General features: G+C 39.4%; 1 protein-coding gene across 8 annotated transcripts in view; it reads left to right on the forward strand.

Moving 5' to 3' along the window:
* Positions 1-21,630, forward strand: part of myo3a (myosin IIIA) — a 433,748-nt gene that overhangs the window by 291,212 nt on the left and 120,906 nt on the right. For 4 of the 8 annotated variants that reach the window (XM_087987435.1, XM_087987439.1, XM_087987441.1 and 1 more), the window contains 3 exons: positions 6,000-6,041; positions 12,682-12,783; positions 16,691-16,768. The exons of 1 other annotated variant lie outside the window; for it this stretch is intronic. In XM_087987435.1, the coding sequence (XP_087843561.1) occupies positions 6,000-6,041; positions 12,682-12,783; positions 16,691-16,768 (222 nt within the window). The remainder of the gene's footprint in view (positions 1-5,999; positions 6,042-12,681; positions 12,784-16,690; positions 16,769-21,630) is intronic. 3 more of the 8 variants (XM_087987437.1, XM_087987436.1, XM_087987438.1) reach the window with 3 other exon arrangements.

The following is a 21,630-nucleotide window of genomic DNA, read 5'->3' on the forward strand; positions in this document are numbered from 1 at the left end:
AGCATTGGTATTGCTTATTAACACCGTATTTGCATAACTAAATAGGACATAATTCCTCCTGTATTTCATCTCACAAATGGTATGACAGGATTTTGATGAATTTGTTTTAGTTCAGGAACTATATTAATCTTTGTCAGAGGTCAGACTTTAAATTTAATGGCATCATTGCAGCCTATATCATGACCAATATTATCATTACAATTACATCTGTGGAGTGTCATTCTTAATAAGACATTCAGAATAAGTAAAATTAGTTACATATTGCTGACTTATTCAACAATCACTGTGGATGAGATGTAATGAAACAGCCTTTTAAGTTTTAGGCATTACTGAGGGCCATTACTGGGTTGTGATTATGATGTTTTAAGGCCAGTACACACTGCATTTAAATCTTCAATCATGGTAATTTAAACAAAATTGTTTAAAAAAGAATTTCTTGGCCCCAGTGCCTTGAAATGTATTTTATGTTAATGGAGACCTTAAACATTAATTGTTTGCATCTTGGTAGATCAATATTTCTTAAAGGTGGTCAAGCCTAATCTGCAGAGCCTTTAGTTAGAAAAAAAATCAATGATGGCTCAGTTTTGTGTCTTATTCCTGAAGGAACTCAATTATTTTGTTTTTTTGCCCAGTATTAATCAGCCTACAGGAGATGTTGGCAGATAGCATGAGGTCTGTCTATAGAGCTGACAGAATTGCAGCATCTGTAAAGCTGCATCTTATAAAGGCCGTTAAAAGTCAGGCTTAAGTCAGGCTATTATAAGGTAAGCTGCTGGAAATCTATTATGCTATGCCAAGCAATATTGTGACTGTGTCATTTTCATCAAGTGTCATGGAGGGTTTCTCTCCGCAAGGCCTGGCAAATTTTGTCAAGCAAATATCCCAAACTCACCTCATTCATTACCTACTACACACCTTCTTGTCTGAGACTAGCCTGATTCTTCAACAAGCTGGATGTACCCACCATCACTAGGATATCACTGGATCCCTGGCACCAATGCCAACGTTAAAAGGTTGTTCTGTGCTTGATCAAGCATAGCCAATGTGGAGGTGCACTGCCCAGTTCATGACATTTGCCCCCATCATGGCAGATAACAGGAAGTCGGTACGCTGCTTTGAGGTTGAGGATCTGGTGATCCTGGTGGATAGGTAGCTACCCTCTTCCCCCAGGACTGCCAGAGGATTCCGAAGCATCGGACCCTGCCCACTTAGTCCAAGTTTGTCATGCCGGATCAGTGCGGTCTAAAGCATCTGGAGAAACAAGCAGCAATACCATAGGAAGATATTGGACCTTCGCTGCTCCACCAGGGTAAGAGCCAACATCTTCTCTCTACTACCTCATACGCAGTATCGAAGGCAATGCACCGACTTCTAACTATTGCCTGCAAAATCATCTGTCACTTGTTCTCACCCAACACCTCACACTATTAACTCTGTATGGCCTCTGTGCTGCCTATTCAGTCACAGCTCACCACCTTTCCCCCTCATTAACAGGTGTGCCACCCACTTTCATGTCACTCAAACCCTCCCTTTCTCTGTTTCCAAGAGAAAACAGCCAGCTAAGACAGGTGATGCAGGCCCCATATTTGGCTCCTCAGGCTCTACAAAGAAAGGATACTGAACATGATGCCCTAAGTGGCTGACTGACTATGCCCAAGCCTCTGGACCAAAAATGGTGCTGCTCTTGACTAACTGTGCCAGGATTTCCTGACTGAAAACTGTCTCCGTTGACTTGACTGAGGACTCCAAGGCGTATCTACTTGCAGCATACGGAGTGTGTCTGGCACATACACAACTGGCAGATGGTGCAGGTGTGAGATTAATGTCACCCAGTGCCATACAGCAACATGCCCACCCTTTTGACTAATGGCTGCTGACCTGCTTGCCTGGCTTTGTCTATGCTAAATTGAAAGCAAAGACAGAAGACCATAAGACATAGGAGCGGAAGTAAAGCCATTCGGCCCATCAAGTCCACTCCGCCATTCAATCATGGCTGATGGGCATTTCAACTCCACTTACCCGCATTCTCCCCGTAGCCCTTAATTCTTAATGCTGTGAGCCTTTAAAGTAAAGTTGAGGGGATGAAGCTCTAAAATCTAAGGCAAGGTCGAGATGCTGTATGCATCCAGGTAAGCACAAAATGAGCGGGTGCTAAGAGAGCAAGTGAGGATCCTGAAATGTAGCATGGTTGAGTCCATTAGCCAGGTGCCTGTGCCTACTGCAGCATTAGAATGAAAAGTTTCAGTGTACACCAAAGTGCATCATTAAAGTAGAGTGCAGTAAGTGGATCAGGGATGTACCATGATGATGCCGAGAGGCTGCCATGTCGGATGCCAGAAGCTGCAGACATTATGTGTTTGCAGCTGCTGCCCATGGACCGTGACCTGAGGTGTTGGTGCTCTGTGTCCAAGATGGAGGTCTGGAGAAGCAGGCAATGAGCTGCACAGACCAAGTACCCACTCGGACTATCATGTCAGGAAGTTTGAGCCTGTAGTTTCAATCCAGTGGGTGGCAGAATGCAAGACTGCATATTAATGAGGCAAGATTAATCAATTCGGAACTGAGCGATAATTCCTGTTAACAGGCCTCTGGAAGTTCACTTGCGGGAATCTTGGCTCAATCTCTGGAACTTGGTTGGATAATGTGATATATTGGTCTTGCCATTGAGAAAGGCCTCCCATTCTCCAAAATTGTTCATCATAGCCAATATCATTTAGGGCCTTGGAAGATTCCTTTCAAAGTCTTTCTGATTACTGAAAATCTGTCAGCTCAGCCATGAAAAAAGTAAATGTGAACAAATTCCTTTCAGCTAACTGCAGAACTAAGACTCTCCAATCAAACACCAATTGAAATTGTCCAACTTAACAGCCACAGATTTTCATAATCAGTTTATCACGGACAAGCCAAAGGCTGATTCAAATATGCTTTTTTAACTTAAATCTTTTTGGCAATCATCTTTCATTTCAAATCTGTGCTTATGTATATCTTTATCATATTTTATTATCTTTCCCATTTCAGAGATAATAAACTCACTCTTTCTTTAACTCATAGCCTAATTAAAATGGCCCCTTTTATATCGTAAATATATTTTGGACTAGGGAAAGATAACCATAGGATCCCAAAGATCCTTTTTAAATTAACCCAAACTGGGCATCACTGAGCAGGTTATTGCTGATCAATTGCTGAGCTAGACAGCAGGTAACACATTCCATCATGTTCCTGATGATCAAGAGTAGACTGATGGAGTAGTAATTGGTTGGGTTGGATTTGTCCAGCTTTTTGTGCACAAGACATTGTTGGTAGTTGCCAGAGTTGTAACTGTACTGGAATAGCTAGGCTGGGGCAGTGGCAAATTCTGAAGCACAAATCTTCAGTACTTTTGCCAGAATGTTGTCAGGGCCCATAGCCTTTGCAGTACTCAGTGTCTCCAGCCATTTTCTGATATCACGTGGGATGAGTCGACTTGGCTGAAGACTGGTATCTGTAGTGCTGGGAACCACTGGAGGAGGCTGAGATGAATCATCCACTTTGCACTTCTGGGTGGAGATTGCTGGATGTATTTTTCTTTTCTATATAATTAGTGTCATGCATACTACTTTATCAAGGTTCTTTGTCAATCATGTTTCTCAAGATCCTTCTTTCCTCTGAGTTTATCCTGTGGCATGAGGAATTCATCTCTGCACTTTTAGGGCATAATCACTTAACTGAAATGTTCTTCAACTGAACTATACAATTTAAAGGGTATCCAAATGACAAAGTACGTCATAACACCATTCCAATTAGATTTTCTTGCATTGAAAATATTCAATAAAATCATTCTCCTAATTAAATTATATTTAAGATTTACTGCAGAATTTATTTGGTGAATTTGACAGAATATATAAAGTGATTTCCATACCCCTTAATATTCTCAACTAATAAAGAATTCAGTTACAGAAAATGTTGGAAATGCAGAGCAGGTCTGGCAGCATCTGTTAAGAGAGAAATAAACCTAAGGGACCAAATGGTACAAGGGGAATCAGATCAGAATCTCCATCTGGTTCATCTTGCCTACACCAGCTCTTCAAACACAACATTTCCAGGTTACCATCTCCTGCTTTTTCCAGATAACCTTACACACTTATTTCTATCCAAATAATCATCCAATCTCTCTTGAATACCTCAATTGAACCAGGCAGTGCATTCCATATCCTAAACCCTCGCTTTCTCACTACACTATTGTTAGTTATGCACATCAGTTCGTATCAGTGCTCTCTCATTCTTGTTCTTTCTGTGAGCCGGAACAACTTTTCACCATCTACTCTATCCAGCCCACTCATTCGATAAAAAGCAGGTCTTGAGCTCACATTTATCAGCAGCAGATCATGCCCAGCAATTTTGCTTCACTCTCCACAAGTGCTGCCTGATCCAGGATTTTCCAGTATTTTCAGTCTTCAGATTTGCTATGTCGCAGTAGGTTGCTTTCATAAGAATCTGTTTAGCACAGTCCTGTAAATCTCAATTGTCCCAGCTTCTACCGAACCTTAAAACAATAAGATATAGGAGTAGAATATGGCTATTCCGTCCTCTGAGTCTGCTCTGCCATTCGATCATGGCTGATATGTTTCTCAACCGCATCCGCCTGCCTTTCCCTGTAACCCTTGATCTTCTTACCAATCAAGAGCCTTTATATCTCTGTCTTAAATACATTCAATTAGTTATCCTGTTAGCCTTCTGTGGCATTAGATTGCACAGGTTTATCACCCTCTGGCTGAAGAAATTCCTCTTCATCTCAGTTCTAAAAGGTTGCCCCTTCACCTGAGACTCTGCCTTCGGCGACTAGTCTCTCCTACTAATGGAAACATCTTCTCCACGTCCACTCTATCCAGGCATCTCAGTATTCTGTAAGTTTCGATCAGATGCCCCCTTACACTTCTAAACCCCATCGAATAGAGACTCAGAGAACATAACTGCTCCTTCACTCCCAGATCATTCTTGCAAACCTCCTCTGGACCCCTTCCAATGTCTTTCCTTAGATTAAGGGCCCAAAACTGCCCACAATATTCCATCTGTCATAGTTTTATTTGCATTCAATAAATGTGGCAATTTCCCCAAGGTTCTGGGACACATCCTGGGATGCTTTTTCTATAATCAAAGACACTAGAGAAGGAAACACCTTCCTGGTGGTGGTATTGTTGCATCTTTGCACCAAAGACATCTTTGAAAGCAGTTCCAGTGAAATCAGTGTCCCTAGGTCTTGGGCTGTTGCTCTTCCTCTGTCTTCACCATTGCCTTGATCTCTTCAGCTATGCATTACATAAACAGGGGGTCATAGTGGGTAGGTGACACAGTAGATAAGGTGAGCACAGAAAGGATAATAATTCTAATTTTGTTAGAGGTGGAGAGAACTCTCAAGTTTTTCTATCTCCAACCCTCCCGTGCCGTGAGAATAGTGGTGCTCCCCCTTAAAACTATTGAGGGGCCACTAATTGTATGCGCCACTTCTTATATAAGTCTATTTTTGTTGTTTATACCTTGTGCTACAAGAAATGAAGCATAAACAGAAGTGTATTGCTATACGCTTCAACTCAGGGTCACTGTGCAGGCAGTGATCACACGGCCATGTATTAAACAGCACCACCAACTATTATCCAGTTGCAGATCTGTGGTTTCATAAGCTAATTACAAGACAAAATACTGTCAGCAGGAGGCATAATTGCAGGAAGCATTTATTAGTGAGTGAGAGTTAAATGTTTGAGGGTAGCTTGGGAGATTTGGAATGAGGAAATTATTCCTGTTAGAAAGAAACAGTGAGTGAGTTTAGAAACTGGAAGCCCTGTAGTTTTCTGTTTAGTAAGTGCCCCGAGCGTAAATATCCACAGGGTTTTCCTGATCTCTCACCATTTTTAGCTGTTTGCATACTTTCAGCAAGGATATTGCTGAGATCTTGGCTGTAGAAAAGATTGACATAAAGATTTTTCATGCCTGTCTTCATCGTTTCCTATTTTCTTTTCTTGTAGGTGGATGACTCTGTATTTCACAGCTATTATTGCCTTTGTGAGGTAAACAACTCCTCTCTCAATCTTTCTCAGTCATTTATTATTTCTAATTTCTATTTTCAACTGGATACATCTTAGTATGGCTTGTGCTTCTTCCCTTCATCAGCACAATTTTAGCTTAACAATGAAACAAGGCTTTTCCATAGTAGTTGAGGGGACAGTATTAGAGGTGAGGGACAGGTCAGGAACAGAGCCAGGGTGCATTAATCTTTAATAATGGTAAAACAATTTGCCGAGACTGTAAAAAGTGTATGAGGTTATTAGGTTTACAAATAAAGGGAGACGGTACACAAAGAAATTAGGCTAAATAATTGGAAATGGGAAGTTAAATTCCGTTGGAATGAATTCCTAATTTTGGGCACCATGAGAAGGCCTTGGAGAGTGCACAAACGGCATCCATGAGAATGGTATCAGGGATGTACAACTTCGGTTACTTGGAGAGCTTCAAGAAGCTGAGATTCTTCCCCTTTAATTGGGAAAGGTGGACAGGAGATTTAATAAACGTGTTCAAAACATAAAACTCTCTGATGAAATAATTCATAAGAAAGTTTTTGTGGATGAAAAGCAGATAGTATGCAGAGACAGATTGAAGTTACTGGGCAGAAGAGCCAGAGTTGAAGTGAGGGGATTTTCTTTCTTCTTCTGTAAACACCATAAGAAATGAAAATCAAATTATTTCTGAAAGAGAGTCCAAAAAATCTGTTATTAAAAAATTTGCCTCCTCAAGAATTGGGTTGAAAATCCTGATGGTTTTATCAGATGTAAATATCTATGCCAAGGAAGAAATCAAAAATTGGACCTGAACAGAAAATGAGACTTTTAATTCTTGATTTCACTTTCCATAAATTCCATAAGAAATAACATAGACCCACCTCAAATAAGATGCAACGTGGAAATAATGGGTTAGCATAGGATGACATCAGGAAGATAATTCTGACTTTGGCTAATCATATAAAATGCATGATATGAGCTTAGCTGCCTATTAAACTGCTCTCCTAATATATTCTGGAAATTAAAGGGGCTCAGTTAAACCATAAAAATGGTTAATGGTATTTGCTGTTATCAACAACACTATAAAGTGGAAGTCTAAACTCCTTAAAAAGTTCTTCTAATAGATCAGTTAGGTCACAGATTGTGTAGGATATTAGTAACATGATCAAGGTACATATAAATCATTTGTTACCATCTTAAAGTCATTAATTCTGTCCTTATGTTTATATTCCTATTTCTCTCTCTTACCAGTGATACCACTGTCACTTCTTGACTGTGGAAGGATTTAGATACTACATGACAAGTTTTCTTCAGCACTTACCACCATAGAATCTTACAATGAACATAGGTTATAGCAAGAAGATTGGGCCCTGTTCCATGATTCATTGAGATCATGGTTCATCCATGGCCCAACTCCAGACACCTGCCTTTGGCTCATATCCCTTAATATCCAGCATCCACTGTCATTTGTAGAAGAGTTTGAAACATCAACCAACCTTTGTGCTTCCTAACATCTGCTCTGAACAATGTACATCCTTGTAAGCTTCTTGCAAGTTCTTGTAAATGGAAAAAGGTGGCAGAAAGTATGTGGAGTACTCTTTAGTATATTATAATTGCTTGACTGCCAATAACATTTGAGTAATAATTGCATTTGTATCTAAATCACTTCTTTGGCACTAAATCAATGCATTGCTTACTAATTTAACTTGATTACCAATTATATGCTCTAACTGTCTTGTTTTACTGATCCAATATCAAATCATAGCGATGTAGGAAAAGCAATAGACCATTTAAATCTTTAGCCTGCGCAACTATTCAGTGAGATCTACAACCAAACTCCACGTAATTGCTTTTTCACTATATTCCTTAATATCTTTGGATAATAAAAAAAACTATCCATCTCAAATTTAAAATGTATTATTGATCAAGGACTTTGCCATTTGAAGAAGAAAATTCCAAATGTTTATCACCTCTTGTGTGGAGAAGTTTCCGAATGTCAATCCTGAAAATTCAACCTCACATTTTTACAATGTGGGACTTAGTCCAACACTGCCCACCTAGTGCAAATAGTTTCTCTCCAACCACCTGAGATGTTCACTTTGTATCTTGAAAGTTTTGACCTTCAAAGTAAAACTCTAGCATATGTAACCTTACCTCATAATTTAACTTTTTATGTCAGGCATATTTCTGGAAAATCTAAGCTCCCTCCAAGTCCAATATATCATTCTAAAAGATGTGGTGTTCAGAACTGCTTATTATACACCGTGTGCTCTAATTAAGGCTTTATATAGCTGATGGTTAACTTTTACTCCCTTTTTTTCTACTAGTGTAAGTATCAGGGCCAGTATTCCATCAACCTTTGTAACTACTTACTGTTCATGACATTTTAATTAATTATATACTTGAACCACTGTCAATTTTTGGCCCCCTGTTGTTTTAGCTTTCCTCCATTTAGAAAGTACCCGTTCAGTGCTTTCCAGATTCAAAGTAAATGAATGACAGTACATTGAAATCCAATTCCCACAGTTTTAGCCATCTTATCTGTCAACGTAACTTCATTAATTTTATGCTTCCAGCTACACTACTTACAATCAAAGGCAATCACCAAGCAACCAGCGAAAGGCTCTTTCCTTAGTTTTCAGAGAATTTCCAAACAAACTATTAACAGTAAAGCTTATTCTGTCATTTTCTCATCCTGGTTTCACCAGGGAAAACCTTACAGAATCTTTAAATTATCATTCGTATATTTCTTTGATCATAGACCAACCTCTCTTTTACGTTCTGCCGTGCAATAGCCATGGTCACTCACCTGTACGCTGCAGCATTTTGTTTTGCTGAAATTTCTCTCTCTGTCTTAAAACCAGAGACTAAGGAATGGGACTCTACTGTTAGATCAGCTGTTCCTGCCTTTGTTTCAGACATAAACATTTTGCACCTTGCTTCCAGTACGTCTCAATCTTGGCTCTCAGTCTCCATAGTAACCAAGACACTTGGTTTATTGTTGGGCAGAATTTGAAGCAGATCACATGACCTTCTTCATTTGAGACATTGCAAAACATAATCATCTTAAAAATCTGCATTCAAAATTATCAACAGTAGTAACCTAGCAATAGATAGTCAGCTCAATAATCCATAATTCCCTGGTTTACCTTCTTAATCTTTCTTGAATAGTAGCATGACATGCACAATTTTCTAATCTAAAGATATGTATCACAAATTGGGAGAAGTTTAGAAGATTATAATCCAGGCACTTGCAATATTTTCATTTACTTGCTTTTAAAAACTGGGATGGAACCATCTGATCTTGGGGTTTTGTCATTCTTAAGTCTCTTTATTTTCCTCATTATTGTTATTTTGCTTTTGATCATTTTTGTCAGTCCTTATCTCTGATTATTTTCCTTGAGAGGACCTTCACGTTGACCACTTCATTAACCGTAAATACTATAGTAATTTCCTAATTTTCATTGACAGTATCACTGCTTCTTGTTTTCAAGGAATGTGCATTATTCCTGACCACATTCTTTTTCCCAGTTTTTGTGTTTCTCTGACAATCCATTGGAAATTAGTTTCTATGCTTCCTTTCGTCATCCTTTGTATCTGATTTTTCAATAATTGCTGTTTTTAGCATCTTTCCCATTGCCAGTCACTTTTTACATTTTTGAATATTTTGTTTTACCATTTACCTTTAAGTTGTCTTATTTCCTTTGTTATCCATGACTTCTTACTTTGGCAAGTAGAGATCTTGCTTCTCAGAGGTATAAACTCAGAGGGGCAGCATGGTGGCTCAGTGGTTAGCACTGCTGCCTCACAGCACCAGTAACCTGGGTTCGATTCCAACATTCTCCCTGTGTCTGCGAGGGTTCCTTCTGGATGCCCTGGCTTCCTCTCACAATCAGGTGAATTGGATATGGTAAATTGCCCATAGTGTTCAAGGGTGTGTAGGTTAGGTTCATTAGTCAGGGGTAAATATAGGGTAGGGGAATGGGTCTGGGTGAATTACTGTTCAGAGGGTCAGTGTGAACTTGTTGGGCTGAATGACCTGTTTCCACACTATAGGGATTCTATGAAATGGTTTGTCTCATATTAAATTATTTTTCTATTTAAATTGGCATAAGGCAACTGCCATAAGCGAGAAACAAGACTTTTTTTCTCAATAACTGACATATCCTTTATATAAAGTACATTTAGTTTGCAAGGATTTCATTACTTGTGACTCCAGATCTTCTTAATTTTGTTTTTAAAGGTATTCCTCTCTAGACAGGCTTCACTTGGCAGCCTCCCTCAATCACTCTTATTGGAGCCATGCAATTCTCCACCACTCCCTTGCAGTCACTTGCTAGTTTCCATTACTCCCATCCCCTTTGGAGTCACTCGATTCTCCATCCTCCCATTTTGCTGCCCCTCGCTTCTGCTCTTTCTCCACTTTTTAGACACCCACTGCTCACTGTCCATAGCAAATCAGCTACTCCCCTGCCCTGATTCATCCTGCAGGCTTGTGCTGCCTCATGTTTTGCCTGGCAGATTCATTCCCAGCCTTGTTCATCGCCATTACTCACTTTCTCATTGCTCCTTCTGTCCCAGGCTATCTCCCTCCTACTGCTGGGATCTGTCTGAGACAAAATCAGACTTTATCACCAAGGTAAAGTCCTCAGGTGAGCTTCCAACCACATATTCATATCATCACCAAGACTGTCTATATCCATCTTTGTAGCATTACCTCGCTTCAAACTTGCCTCAGCCATCTGCTGCTGATACCCCAGTGCCTGCCTTTGCTATCTCTGTTCCAACACATTCTTGATTGTTGCTCACAAAAACCATAAATGTAAGATCAATTGCTGCCTGTTCCCTAACTAGTGCTGAGGTCCATTCACCTGTCATCAATGTAACCACTAACCATCATTGGATCCTGGTCAAACAGAACCTCAATTTAAAATTTTCATCCTTATTTCAAAATCCATCCTTTGCTTTGCCCCTTCCACCTTTAAAATCTCTTCCTCTGATGTAACTGTTTATCTAATTCTGATCTCTTGAGCATCCTTAATTTTAATTGGTTGCTTTCCAATCTAATCCTACACCTCTCCTAGTCTTACATTTTCTTCTACCTGTATAATAATTTCTCTATTTTACCTGGGTTCCCCCAACACTGTATAATATAAGTAACACCAACTCATTCTGAACATCTATCTCTGTAAAAGCTGTGATCATTATCCATTTGCAAACTTATTTTGTCCTTATCACAACATATTTTCCTATCTATCTTGGTGTCATTTCTGAATTTAACTACCTTGCCTTCATTCTCCTCATCTTTGTAATTGAGGTAATTTCTAAAAAGCTGAGGTCTCAGCTCAGAGCCATGTTCAACTTATGCCCTCTGGGTTTCCAAACCTGCCTCACTTACTGTTACACCCTCCCGTCCCTGACCATTGAACAAATTAGACATCTCTATCATGGGTGCCTAACTGTCACCTTTTCCAAAGAATCCAGCAAACGTTCTCTTCCATGATGCATTACAGTATCTGTGGTTCAACGTCCAGTTCATAAACTCTAACCTGAAGCTGCTCAAACTTCAAACACTTACTGGATCACAAAGGTATCCCGGAACTTCCACATGCTGTAGCCTTGACACATCATGTGTCCTGCCATCTTTAATGATGTTTAATTGTTTTGTTAAATTATTCATTTACCTATGTTGTCCTTACTTTATTTTATTAACTTTGACATTAATTTGTGTACTATGTTAAAATTTTAGATCAAAAATATCTTAATTGCTTACCAAAGTCTTATCCGACAGCTAGCTCCTGACCCTCTGGTAGAACAAGAACCAATTCTAATCAGCTCCAATCTCTGTTTCTGTCTGTCTGTCGTGGGGTTTTTTGTTCACCACCTTTAGGTGGGATTATGATTGCCTGTCTCAAGGTCCTCACATCACCCATTCCTTTGGCACATGCTGACCGCCTGTCTTGGGGTCCTTCCCTTGCCTGCTCCTTCAGTTGATTCTGACCACTTTTTGCAGCATCCTCTTTCCTGCACCTCTAGGTGATGCTGATTCTCTGTCAGTGGTCCTTTTCTAACCTGCTTCTCTACACTGAAAGTAAGTCAGCCCATCAATAGATGACACAACTGAAATTATTACGAACTATTTCTCAAAACCTCTTGCATCTGGGTGGCTAACCAATGCAAGGCATCAGAAATCAAAACAGCTCTTTCAATGCATGACTACATGAACTGTAAGACACAAACCTAAGATTGCTATTCATGCTGTTCTCATGTTCATATCTTAAAAGGTTCTTCCACCAAAAAGCTTTGGACACAGTGGAAGCAAAATGGCTGCTTTTATGGCATGCTTCAAACTGACAATACTTTCCTGGCTACAGGCCACAAAGCATATATTACTGGAGAGAATATTCTAAAAAGAGGAGGACCTACTGGACCTCATTGGCTTAGCAACATGGAGTGATTGGAGCAAGGTGAAACTGGAAGCCTCTCCCGTCTGAAGGCTAGACATGTGCTTCATTTATTATCTCCTTCACATGCTGCTCACTTGATCACTGTCAAGCACAATGGCAAACCACGCAGTACAGTGCCACACTTGAAGGGGTGGATTGCGTGAAATAAGCTAACATTTCTTTATCTTCCTCTTCTACTTCTCTAGACATGTCTCCAAGAAAAACAACAGCTCCAAATGCCACTCAAGAAGTCAGCAACTCACAACAACCTTCGGAACTCGTTCCGTCTGCCACAAGCAACTGCAGAGGTACATCCACTCAAGGAGATTTCGATATGGGTTCACTGAGCAGGAGCAAAATGTGGGGGCAATGAAGGAGCAGGAACCTGTTGCTTGGAGGTGCAGCTACTATCTTGGCTTAGCAGGATATACCAGAGGACCTGCTTACAAAATAAATTAGCTATCTAATACTAGCATAATGATCAATTCCATTATCATGCAACTTCCAGACTTGACTCACTCATTTCTCACTAGTAGATTCATGTGCACCTGCACATGTTGTCTCATTCAGCAGATAAATGCACGTAAGTAAAAGAAAAACATAATGGCTTGCAATATTCATGTCTGATGTTTCTTCTACAATTAGTTTATACATCAACTTACATTTTTTGGTACTTATTACAGGTTGAATGTCTCAGCCATGTTACTTTCTTCAAGAGAACATCAAGCAGGACAAATAAAGGGGAAAAGGGTCAGGAGGGACTAAAAAATAATCAACAGAAAGTCTAAAATAAGCAGTTGGAAACAGGGAGGTGCATCACAAGACAGAGTTCTGAGAGAGAGAATTTCCAGTGGTGGACAAGTGGAAGCACAATGAATAAGCAAACAAGTGTTCACAGGATAGCGTAGAAGGACAATGAATAATAAGTGATGGAAGTACAGGGATCTATGCAGAAAGATATGGTGGAAGAATTTGTAGAGGTACAGAGGACCAAGGCTGTTGGGGGATTTAAAGAAGGAAGACAAGGATCTTCAAATCAATATTCTGGCACAAGAAGAACCAGGAGAGGACCAATGGGTGATAGATGATCAAGCATCTTATTATTATGAGTAAGAAATCTATTCAATGCCACATTTGGATGGTTACAAAATCTGGATCTTGAAAACAAAGACGCTGGTCAGGATATAAATCAATCTGCGACATGCAAAAGGGATGGATTAAGAATTTAGTGACAGACCCTGAGTGATCATGAACAAATTGCTGGGATTTTAGTGTGACATTACAAATTTATTTACATAATACAACTGACATCCCTTTTTTCACGAGATAATCACAGACAATTTTGATGCATGAAAAATGAGGAACTTTAAAGGACTAACTTTTATGCTCCCGTTTCCTTATAATCTCATAAATAATTGTCAAGATTTAACCAACAGGAAGAAATATTTTATTAGACAGTTACCCCTAATAAAGGAAGATTATCTGCAGTCTTAACTCTCCACTTGGTTTTGTTCAGTGATGAATAATTGTTTTTCCATCATGAAAGATATAAATTTGCATCTTCCATAGATAGTTAAGTACCCTTTCAGCACCTACATATACAGTAATGTTATGCTATTTAGCAGTATTATCAAGTCCAAAGAACTTTCACAACTTCTCCAAGAAATATCAATGAGCACCTGTCAAAATAATTCAACCATGTATCAGGAGATTTGCTGCAGCTTTATCTTGCCTTGCAAGACTTTGTACCTTATGTAAGAAAATCCGTGTTATAATTACGTCTATTAACTCCCCATAATAATTTACATCGTCTGTTCATTGTCACAAGTGCTATCACTAGTGTAGACTGGGAAACATTAAGAAATTAGTATGATGTGCATGTAATATTTGAACAATAAAACTATCAGCATGTTTATTCCTTATCAACATAACCACAGACCTATGTATATGCTTGATTATGCCAACTATCCTGAGAAAGTTTTGCCTGGCATGGGACTGTTAACTCAGTCACTGCTGTTCTACCTTTGGAAAGAACCACCCACCTCCAATATGTTAGTGGAAACTAGATTACTAGATCTCTGTTTAACCACAGAGTCTGAAAAAACTTTAAGATAAAAGTCACAACAGTTGCCAGCTACAAAGCCACGATATAACTATCAAAAAGACACAGACCTGTTCTGTTTCTGATATTGTAATTTGTCTGGTGAAGTAAAATAAAAACACACTTTTATATTGCAGTTCTAATAAAGCAAGTAACAGGGTAATTGTAGTAGAAAGGTAATGCTGCTGGAATATTCATCCTGAGGGCTGGAATAATGTAATGTAAATGTGATTTCAAATCCCACCAGAGTAGCTGAAGGAATTTAAGTTCAATTAATATCATGCTGGTTTCGCTATTCATGAACATGAAGCCATCACCCCTTCATCACTGATGCAGTGACAACAGTGTGGACCATCCACATGATGCACTGCAGTGACTCATTAAGCCTCCTTAGAATGTATGACCATTACCAACTGGAAGGACTAGGATAGCATACAAATAGGAAGGCAACCTGCAAGTTCGTCTCCAAGCCCCTAACCATTCTAACCTGGAACATTTTGCAAAACTGTCTCTGTAGCTGGGTGAAAATCAGCACCTACATCAGAAGGACTACAATGTTTCAAGAAGGCAGCTCAGCATTGCATTTTCAAGGGCAAATCCCATGACTTTTGGAAATGACGTATTAGATTCTTCGTTCATTTGAGGCCTTTCTGGAGGAAATCTATCATTTTCACCTGGTCTGAGCTGTTTATGACTCTAGACCAACAAAACCTAATGGATTTTTTAACTGCAATCTGTAATGATATAATAAAATACTATAGATGTTAGAGATCTGACACATAAACATAAAATGCTGGAGAAACTTAGTAGGTTTGCGGGATCTGTGAAGAGAGAAACAGGGTTAATATTTCAAGTCCAATATGACTCTTTTTCAGAATTGAAGGGGTTTGAAACTGTTGGATTGTATTGATTGGAAAAGGGGGAGGAGGAGCAAGTAGACTTGATCATGATGGTACCAAGAGGAATTGCTTCATTTTCAAGTCTTCTTCATTTCAGAAGAAAAGTCACATTGGAATCAAAACTCAATCAGTTTCTCTCTCCACAAATGCTACCATACCTGCTGGGTTTCTCCAGCATTTTCTGTTTTATTGCCAACTCTAATGGTCTAGCAACCCACACAATTTGTAGTGTTTCACTGACCTCTGCCCAAAGGCAATGAGGGATTGGCAATAAATGCTGATCTTGCTCATAATGCTCATATTCCAAGTAGGTTAATTGGTGATACAAAGCCTGAAAAAAGACACATTATGTCAAAACTGTTCTTCATGTACACCACTATTCATAATGTGAAAGAGGAGGATGCTGACTGATTGACAAGTGGATTCTGATTCGTAGAGGTGTTGCGATGGGGAATCACCAGCCTGTGCTTGCAAAGATCATTAACCATGTCCAACATTAGATGTTATTCCACAATTGGAGAACATTTGCAGATAAACCTAAATATTCAAGGAATTATATAGACAATGAATTTAGGATTGTCAGTTGGGTTTGCACAATGGAGTATTTGAATGTATTCGAAGCTACAGATATTGACGGACAGAGCTGTGTTCTTTGCAAACAGAAAGAACAGATACATGCATGGCATCTGTTGAAATACAACAAAATTTGTGACACCCATTTATTGGTTCATGTCTCAGGGCAATAATCTGACCAAGGCAGTCAACTTCCTCCCTTACAATGTAAATTCAGCCTGGTTATTAACTGCCAATCAGCATTATCCATGGCAAAGTCTCTACCAATCAAATTTGTATGCTTGCAAATTTTCCTGATATGTACAAGGTGAAAAGCTTCATCAAAAGTTTTTTTTTAGTCATTTTGTTTTCAGCAATGCTCATTGTTATAAATGAACTTCTCAGTTTGTGTTTTGTGTTAGGTATAAACCAATGGAAGAATGTTCTTCACCAGAATTTGCTTCTGCAGGTAGAGGTGTGATGCAATTCATTTGGAGTTCAAGCTGTTGCAGCAATATGCATCTCGTTGAGTCATGCCCAATTAAACTTTTTAAAGATAAACTGTTCATAATTATGCAAATGAGTTGCAAACATTTCCATACATAAAAGATAATCATAAATCTACACTTGAGTAATGTACATATGATATGTTCCTTTCATTAGGTTGACAACGGCGATTCTGCACTTAATCCCAGGGAAACGACTAACATGAAGACACAGACTGTTGCCTCTTATTTCAGGGTATGGCACATTATTTAAATTATCTTAACATGATTCTTCACCACTTTCTAGAATCTGATTCACTTCACACACTTACTTGTCTGAATATTGAAATAACCTACAACATGATGCCCACCAATGAAGCTCCTGAACTGGATATTGTTGACATTCTCCATGTTACTGCTGCTGCTGCTTCCCAATTACAGGGGAGCGTCAGTAATCTCTCCTGGAAATATAGTCAGAGAGAAAGTGCATAGTTGATTGCTGGTACAACTATATCACTAATGACTGTACTGTTTCACAGCATTACCACCAACATATTATGTTAAATGGTGTTCCTTGTTCTTCCTTCATTTTCCTATTTATTTTCATTCAGTTAGGTTACTCGCATGACTCTTTCAAATTGTCTGCTAAGCAGAATTCTATTATCCCTTGAATTGGGATTTTTTTTTTATTTCAGTTGCATTATGATTCCTCAACTCTGCTTCCTTTTGGCACTTGGCTCAAGTTAGTTGGTCCATAGAATTCTAAAATAGAATCTTGATGAGGCTGGGATCCTGTCAGTTGTCTGGGCACCTGATAAGAGGCCTGTGCAGTCTCTTCCAAGGAAAACCTTCCAAACCACACAATAAACAGGCAGTGATGAACCCACCAGTGGGATGACCTCTGGAATGCAGATCCCAGGGTTTGAAGTCCCGCCTAGTCACGCTTCTGACTGGTGAGACATGGGCAGTTCTTGTCATCAGCACCACCGTGTAGAAAGACATTGTTGCTCATGGAAGAGCACTCTTGGAGTTCCAGGATTATGCAGGATGCAGTACTAAGGCAAGTAATTAGTGGAGGGATGTGTGCGTTTCGGGGTTCACAGAAGGGTGAGGGAAGGTGGTGTGAGAAATGAAGGTGAAAATGGGGTGGCTCCCAGCAGACATGCATGATGGCCAACCTTCAGTCAGGCTATGAGCACCTTTGAATGAGGGGGACCCCCACCCACCCCCCCGACATGTACACACATACACACACTCACTCACGCATACACACACACACACATACATACAAAGTGTCAAAATAGCCACACCTGTCTGGCATTTCTCATCATGAGAAACTTGCTTGGAGCTAAATTAATTCCAACAGCAGCAGATCATTATATGGTCCTTAACTGGCCACTTAGTTGGTGGAGAGGTGGGAAGTTTGATCAAGGAGCTCCCTGCTCAGAACCGAATTCTGGTGGACGCAGTGAGACAGTGAAGTTTGGAAGCACTGCCACCTCATTCATTGGAGTGCCCTTTCTGTCTCCAAGCTTGCCAACTCAGGAAACAGCATTTTCCAATCCCACCCTTTTGTCAGTGTTAATGTTCATTTGAAATTTTGGCATTTATCTCTCAGGTTTTTATATGCTTCCTTATATGTATTGATTTTCTTTTCTTTCTTATGGGTTTTCGCTCTGCTGGGATGCAGGCAAGGTCGTTTCTGGGCTTACGTAAAACTTCCCAAATCATTACATGATACAGGAGAGCGGCAAAATCAGTTTCCCTTCCTTTACCCTGGCCTCCTGCTGAGAAAAAACCTTGGAGTGACCTCTGCTCTGACAGCTGCGAGGAAACTCGCTCAGTGCCTGCTCATATCTGAAAATTATGGTTGTGTTACTGTCATTTTCTCAGCCATTGAAATCAATGGGCAGCAAATTGCAGTCAAAGCACCCAGACGTGCTGCTAGACACCAGAGATCAGAGGTGATTCTCTGTGATGTTTACATACATCAGGTTCTCATTTGTACCTGGAAAGTGACCCTATTAGAGTCTAGGCCTCTGTGTACAATTCTCTATTGTCTGATGGCAAATGAAAGAAGTAAAATTCTTGCTTTTTGAATGTGACAACTGTGCACAGCCATGTTTCAGGCCATGGAGAAATATTGTTTTGTGCTAATATTCAGAAATGTTAAATGGTTGAAATGCACTTACACACTTAGACAACCACTCAGAGCAGAAAAGCTAATATTCTGGCTGAACAATCTTTCTTAGCTCCACTTTCAAAGTACACATCCAAACTATAAGTGGAGCAGCTTTTCCTTAGTGTAGCTATGATTACACACACAGATGCATCAAAAAAGTTGATAGTTTAAATGCATTATCATAGGGCTCAGCTGAGCACACCAAGTGTATATTGTTTTTGCAACTATATGGGGTTATAAACCCTAGCTTCCTACGGTAAAAAATCTGCATGATTCTGATAGTCTGAGGTTCAGTTCATCTCTAATTACTTCTTTCAGAGTTGTTCACTCTATGCCTAATTGGTGTTAATTGGTATAATCAGGCAGATGTACAGAGAACTCTCAAACTACCTTTCACACGAGAGCATCTGGTGTTTGAGAGCTCAGGAATCTGCCAACATAGTACACTCTATCCAGAAATTCAGGCTTCTTTCCACTTACTGCAGTTGTGAAAAAGTTGTCATAAATTTTATTGCCAACCAACATTGTAAAAGGCCAGAGAAATGAATGATAGAGTGCAATCTCCAGATTCAGTGAAACTCTGATACAGTTTCTCTGTATCAACAACTGTCACAACTTGCACTAATATTACAGCATTAAAGGTAAAAAGATATATTTACCATCTCAAATGAAATACAGTGGAGAATGTATGCTGGATCATGGAAAATGAAGTTTGTAAAGCGACTGAATGCTTATTCAAGATTTAAAGGATTTAAGGGGTTTTCCCCCCAATTAAAGGTTTTTCAAGGTAGAGAGAGAATCTGGGAGAAAATGATTTCTAGAGATTTATAGTTCCAGTCAGTTGGAGCAAACTATCTGATGGTTTGTCAGTCAGTGGTGAATGGTAATGAGGAATTTACCTGCTAAATGTTGTATTTTAAAGTTGAGTATATTTTCTTAATTCATGGATCCAAGTATCAGCATTTTAGAAGCAAAATCCAACTTTGTCAAAAGCCGATTGAATGTTGCCATGTCAACCAATAGAATTATTGCAGAAATAGGATAGGAACCTCTTGAGGCCAAATAGATAAGGACTAGAATGTGTCAGATGTTACCTTCTCCCATTTGTTACTCAAGAGCTTGAGGCAGAGATGAAGTAAGAAATAGCCTCAGCATAAATGTATTTATTTAATACTTCTTCCAAAAGAAATTATGACAACAAACAACCTGCTTAAAGGCAGCTTCTAGAATTATCTTTTGAAAATCAATTTGGCAATCATGCTTTATGTGAATATTAACCTATCTAGGAGGAGATTGACTTGTTCTCTGCAGCAAAGAGGATAAGTCCAGACAACTGTATTGCCTGTCCTGTGCACTTGAGCCTGGAGAGGAAATTTTCTTTTGAACATTCACAGAACGTGGCTAGCCAGCATTTATCACCCATCCCTATTTACTCTTGAGAAGGTGAACTGCCTTCTTGAACCACTGAAATCTATGTGGAGTCTGACTTGGAGTGGGAGGGAGAGGATTCAGTTGTCATGGTCTGTGTAGGTACCAACGACATAAGCAAGACAAAAAAAGAAGGGTCTGCAAAGTCAGTATGAGGAGGTAGGTACCAAAATAAGAATCAGAAGCTTCAAAGGTCATACTGAATAAAAACTGAAGGAACTGCAAATGCTGTAAATCAGAAACAAAAAGAGAAGTTGCTGGAAGCTCAACAGGTTTGGCAGCACCTGTGAAGAGAAGTCAAAGTTAATGTTTCAGGTCCAGTGACCCATCCTCTGAGAAAAGGTCATTCAATCCAAAACATTAACTTTGACTTCTCTTAGCACAGATGCTGCCAAACCTGTTGAGTTTTCCCAGCAATTTCTGTTTTTGCTTCAAAGATCATAGCCTGCTTTGATCTGAATCGTGTGAAAATTGGTGTTGGAAAATCACATTAGAGAAATCAAGTCCTGAGGAAGGGTCACTCAACATGAAACGTTAACTCTGCATTTCCTACACATCCGCCGCCAGACCTGCTGAGATTTTCCAGCAATTTCCTTTTCTTTTCCTGATTTACAACATCTGCGGTTCTTTCAGTTCTTACTTAGAGTAATCAATGTCTAGCTTGAAGATTGATTTCAGAGAAGAGGGCTCCAGACCATAGGCAGTCGTACCAATACTGGGCAAGATAGGAGCTGTACAGATAGGATGATAAGATGCTACACCAAAGGATATTGTAGAAAATAAAAGCTCCTGATGTACTGGATAGCATATTGGCATGGATAGAAGAAAAAGCATAAAGAGAGTAGGTATAAATGGATAATATTCAGGCTAGCAAGATATAACAAGTAATGTGCCACAGCAGTTAGTGTTGGACCTCAGCTCTGTATAACGTATATAAATGACTTGGATAAAGGAATGCAGGGTATGGTTACAAAATTTTCTGATGACACAGGCCAGAAATTAAGTTGTGATGATGGCATAAGCAGGTTACAAAAAGCTATTGATGCGTTAAGTGAATGGATGAAGATATGGTTAATGGACTATTATATGGGAAAATGTGAAGTCATCTAAATGGTGAGAAATTGCACAGCTTCAAGATGCAGAAATCAGGGTGTCCTTGTAAATGAATTGCACAAGGTTAGTATGGAGGTACAGAAAGTAATTACAAAAGTGCTATCATTTATCACAAAGGGAATTGAAAGCGTAAGTAGAGAGGTTATGCTTCAGTTATACAGGACATTGGTGAGGTCACGTCTGGAGTAATGTACATTGTATTGGTCACCTTATTTAGGGAAGGGTGTAAGTATATTGGAGAGAGTTCAGAGAAGATTTACTAGACTAATGCCTGAAACAGGTGGGTTGTGTTTATGAGGAAAGAATGAACAAGCTAGGCTCTGCTGGAGTTTAGAACAGTAAGAGATGACTAGATGGAAATTTACAAAATCTTGAAGGATCTTGACAGGATAGAT

The sequence above is a fragment of the Chiloscyllium plagiosum genome, unplaced genomic scaffold (genome assembly GCF_037043375.1).
Source record: "Chiloscyllium plagiosum isolate Xiang-an unplaced genomic scaffold, Cpla_swu_hap1 HiC_scaffold_5, whole genome shotgun sequence".
NCBI classification, from domain to species: domain Eukaryota; kingdom Metazoa; phylum Chordata; class Chondrichthyes; order Orectolobiformes; family Hemiscylliidae; genus Chiloscyllium; species Chiloscyllium plagiosum.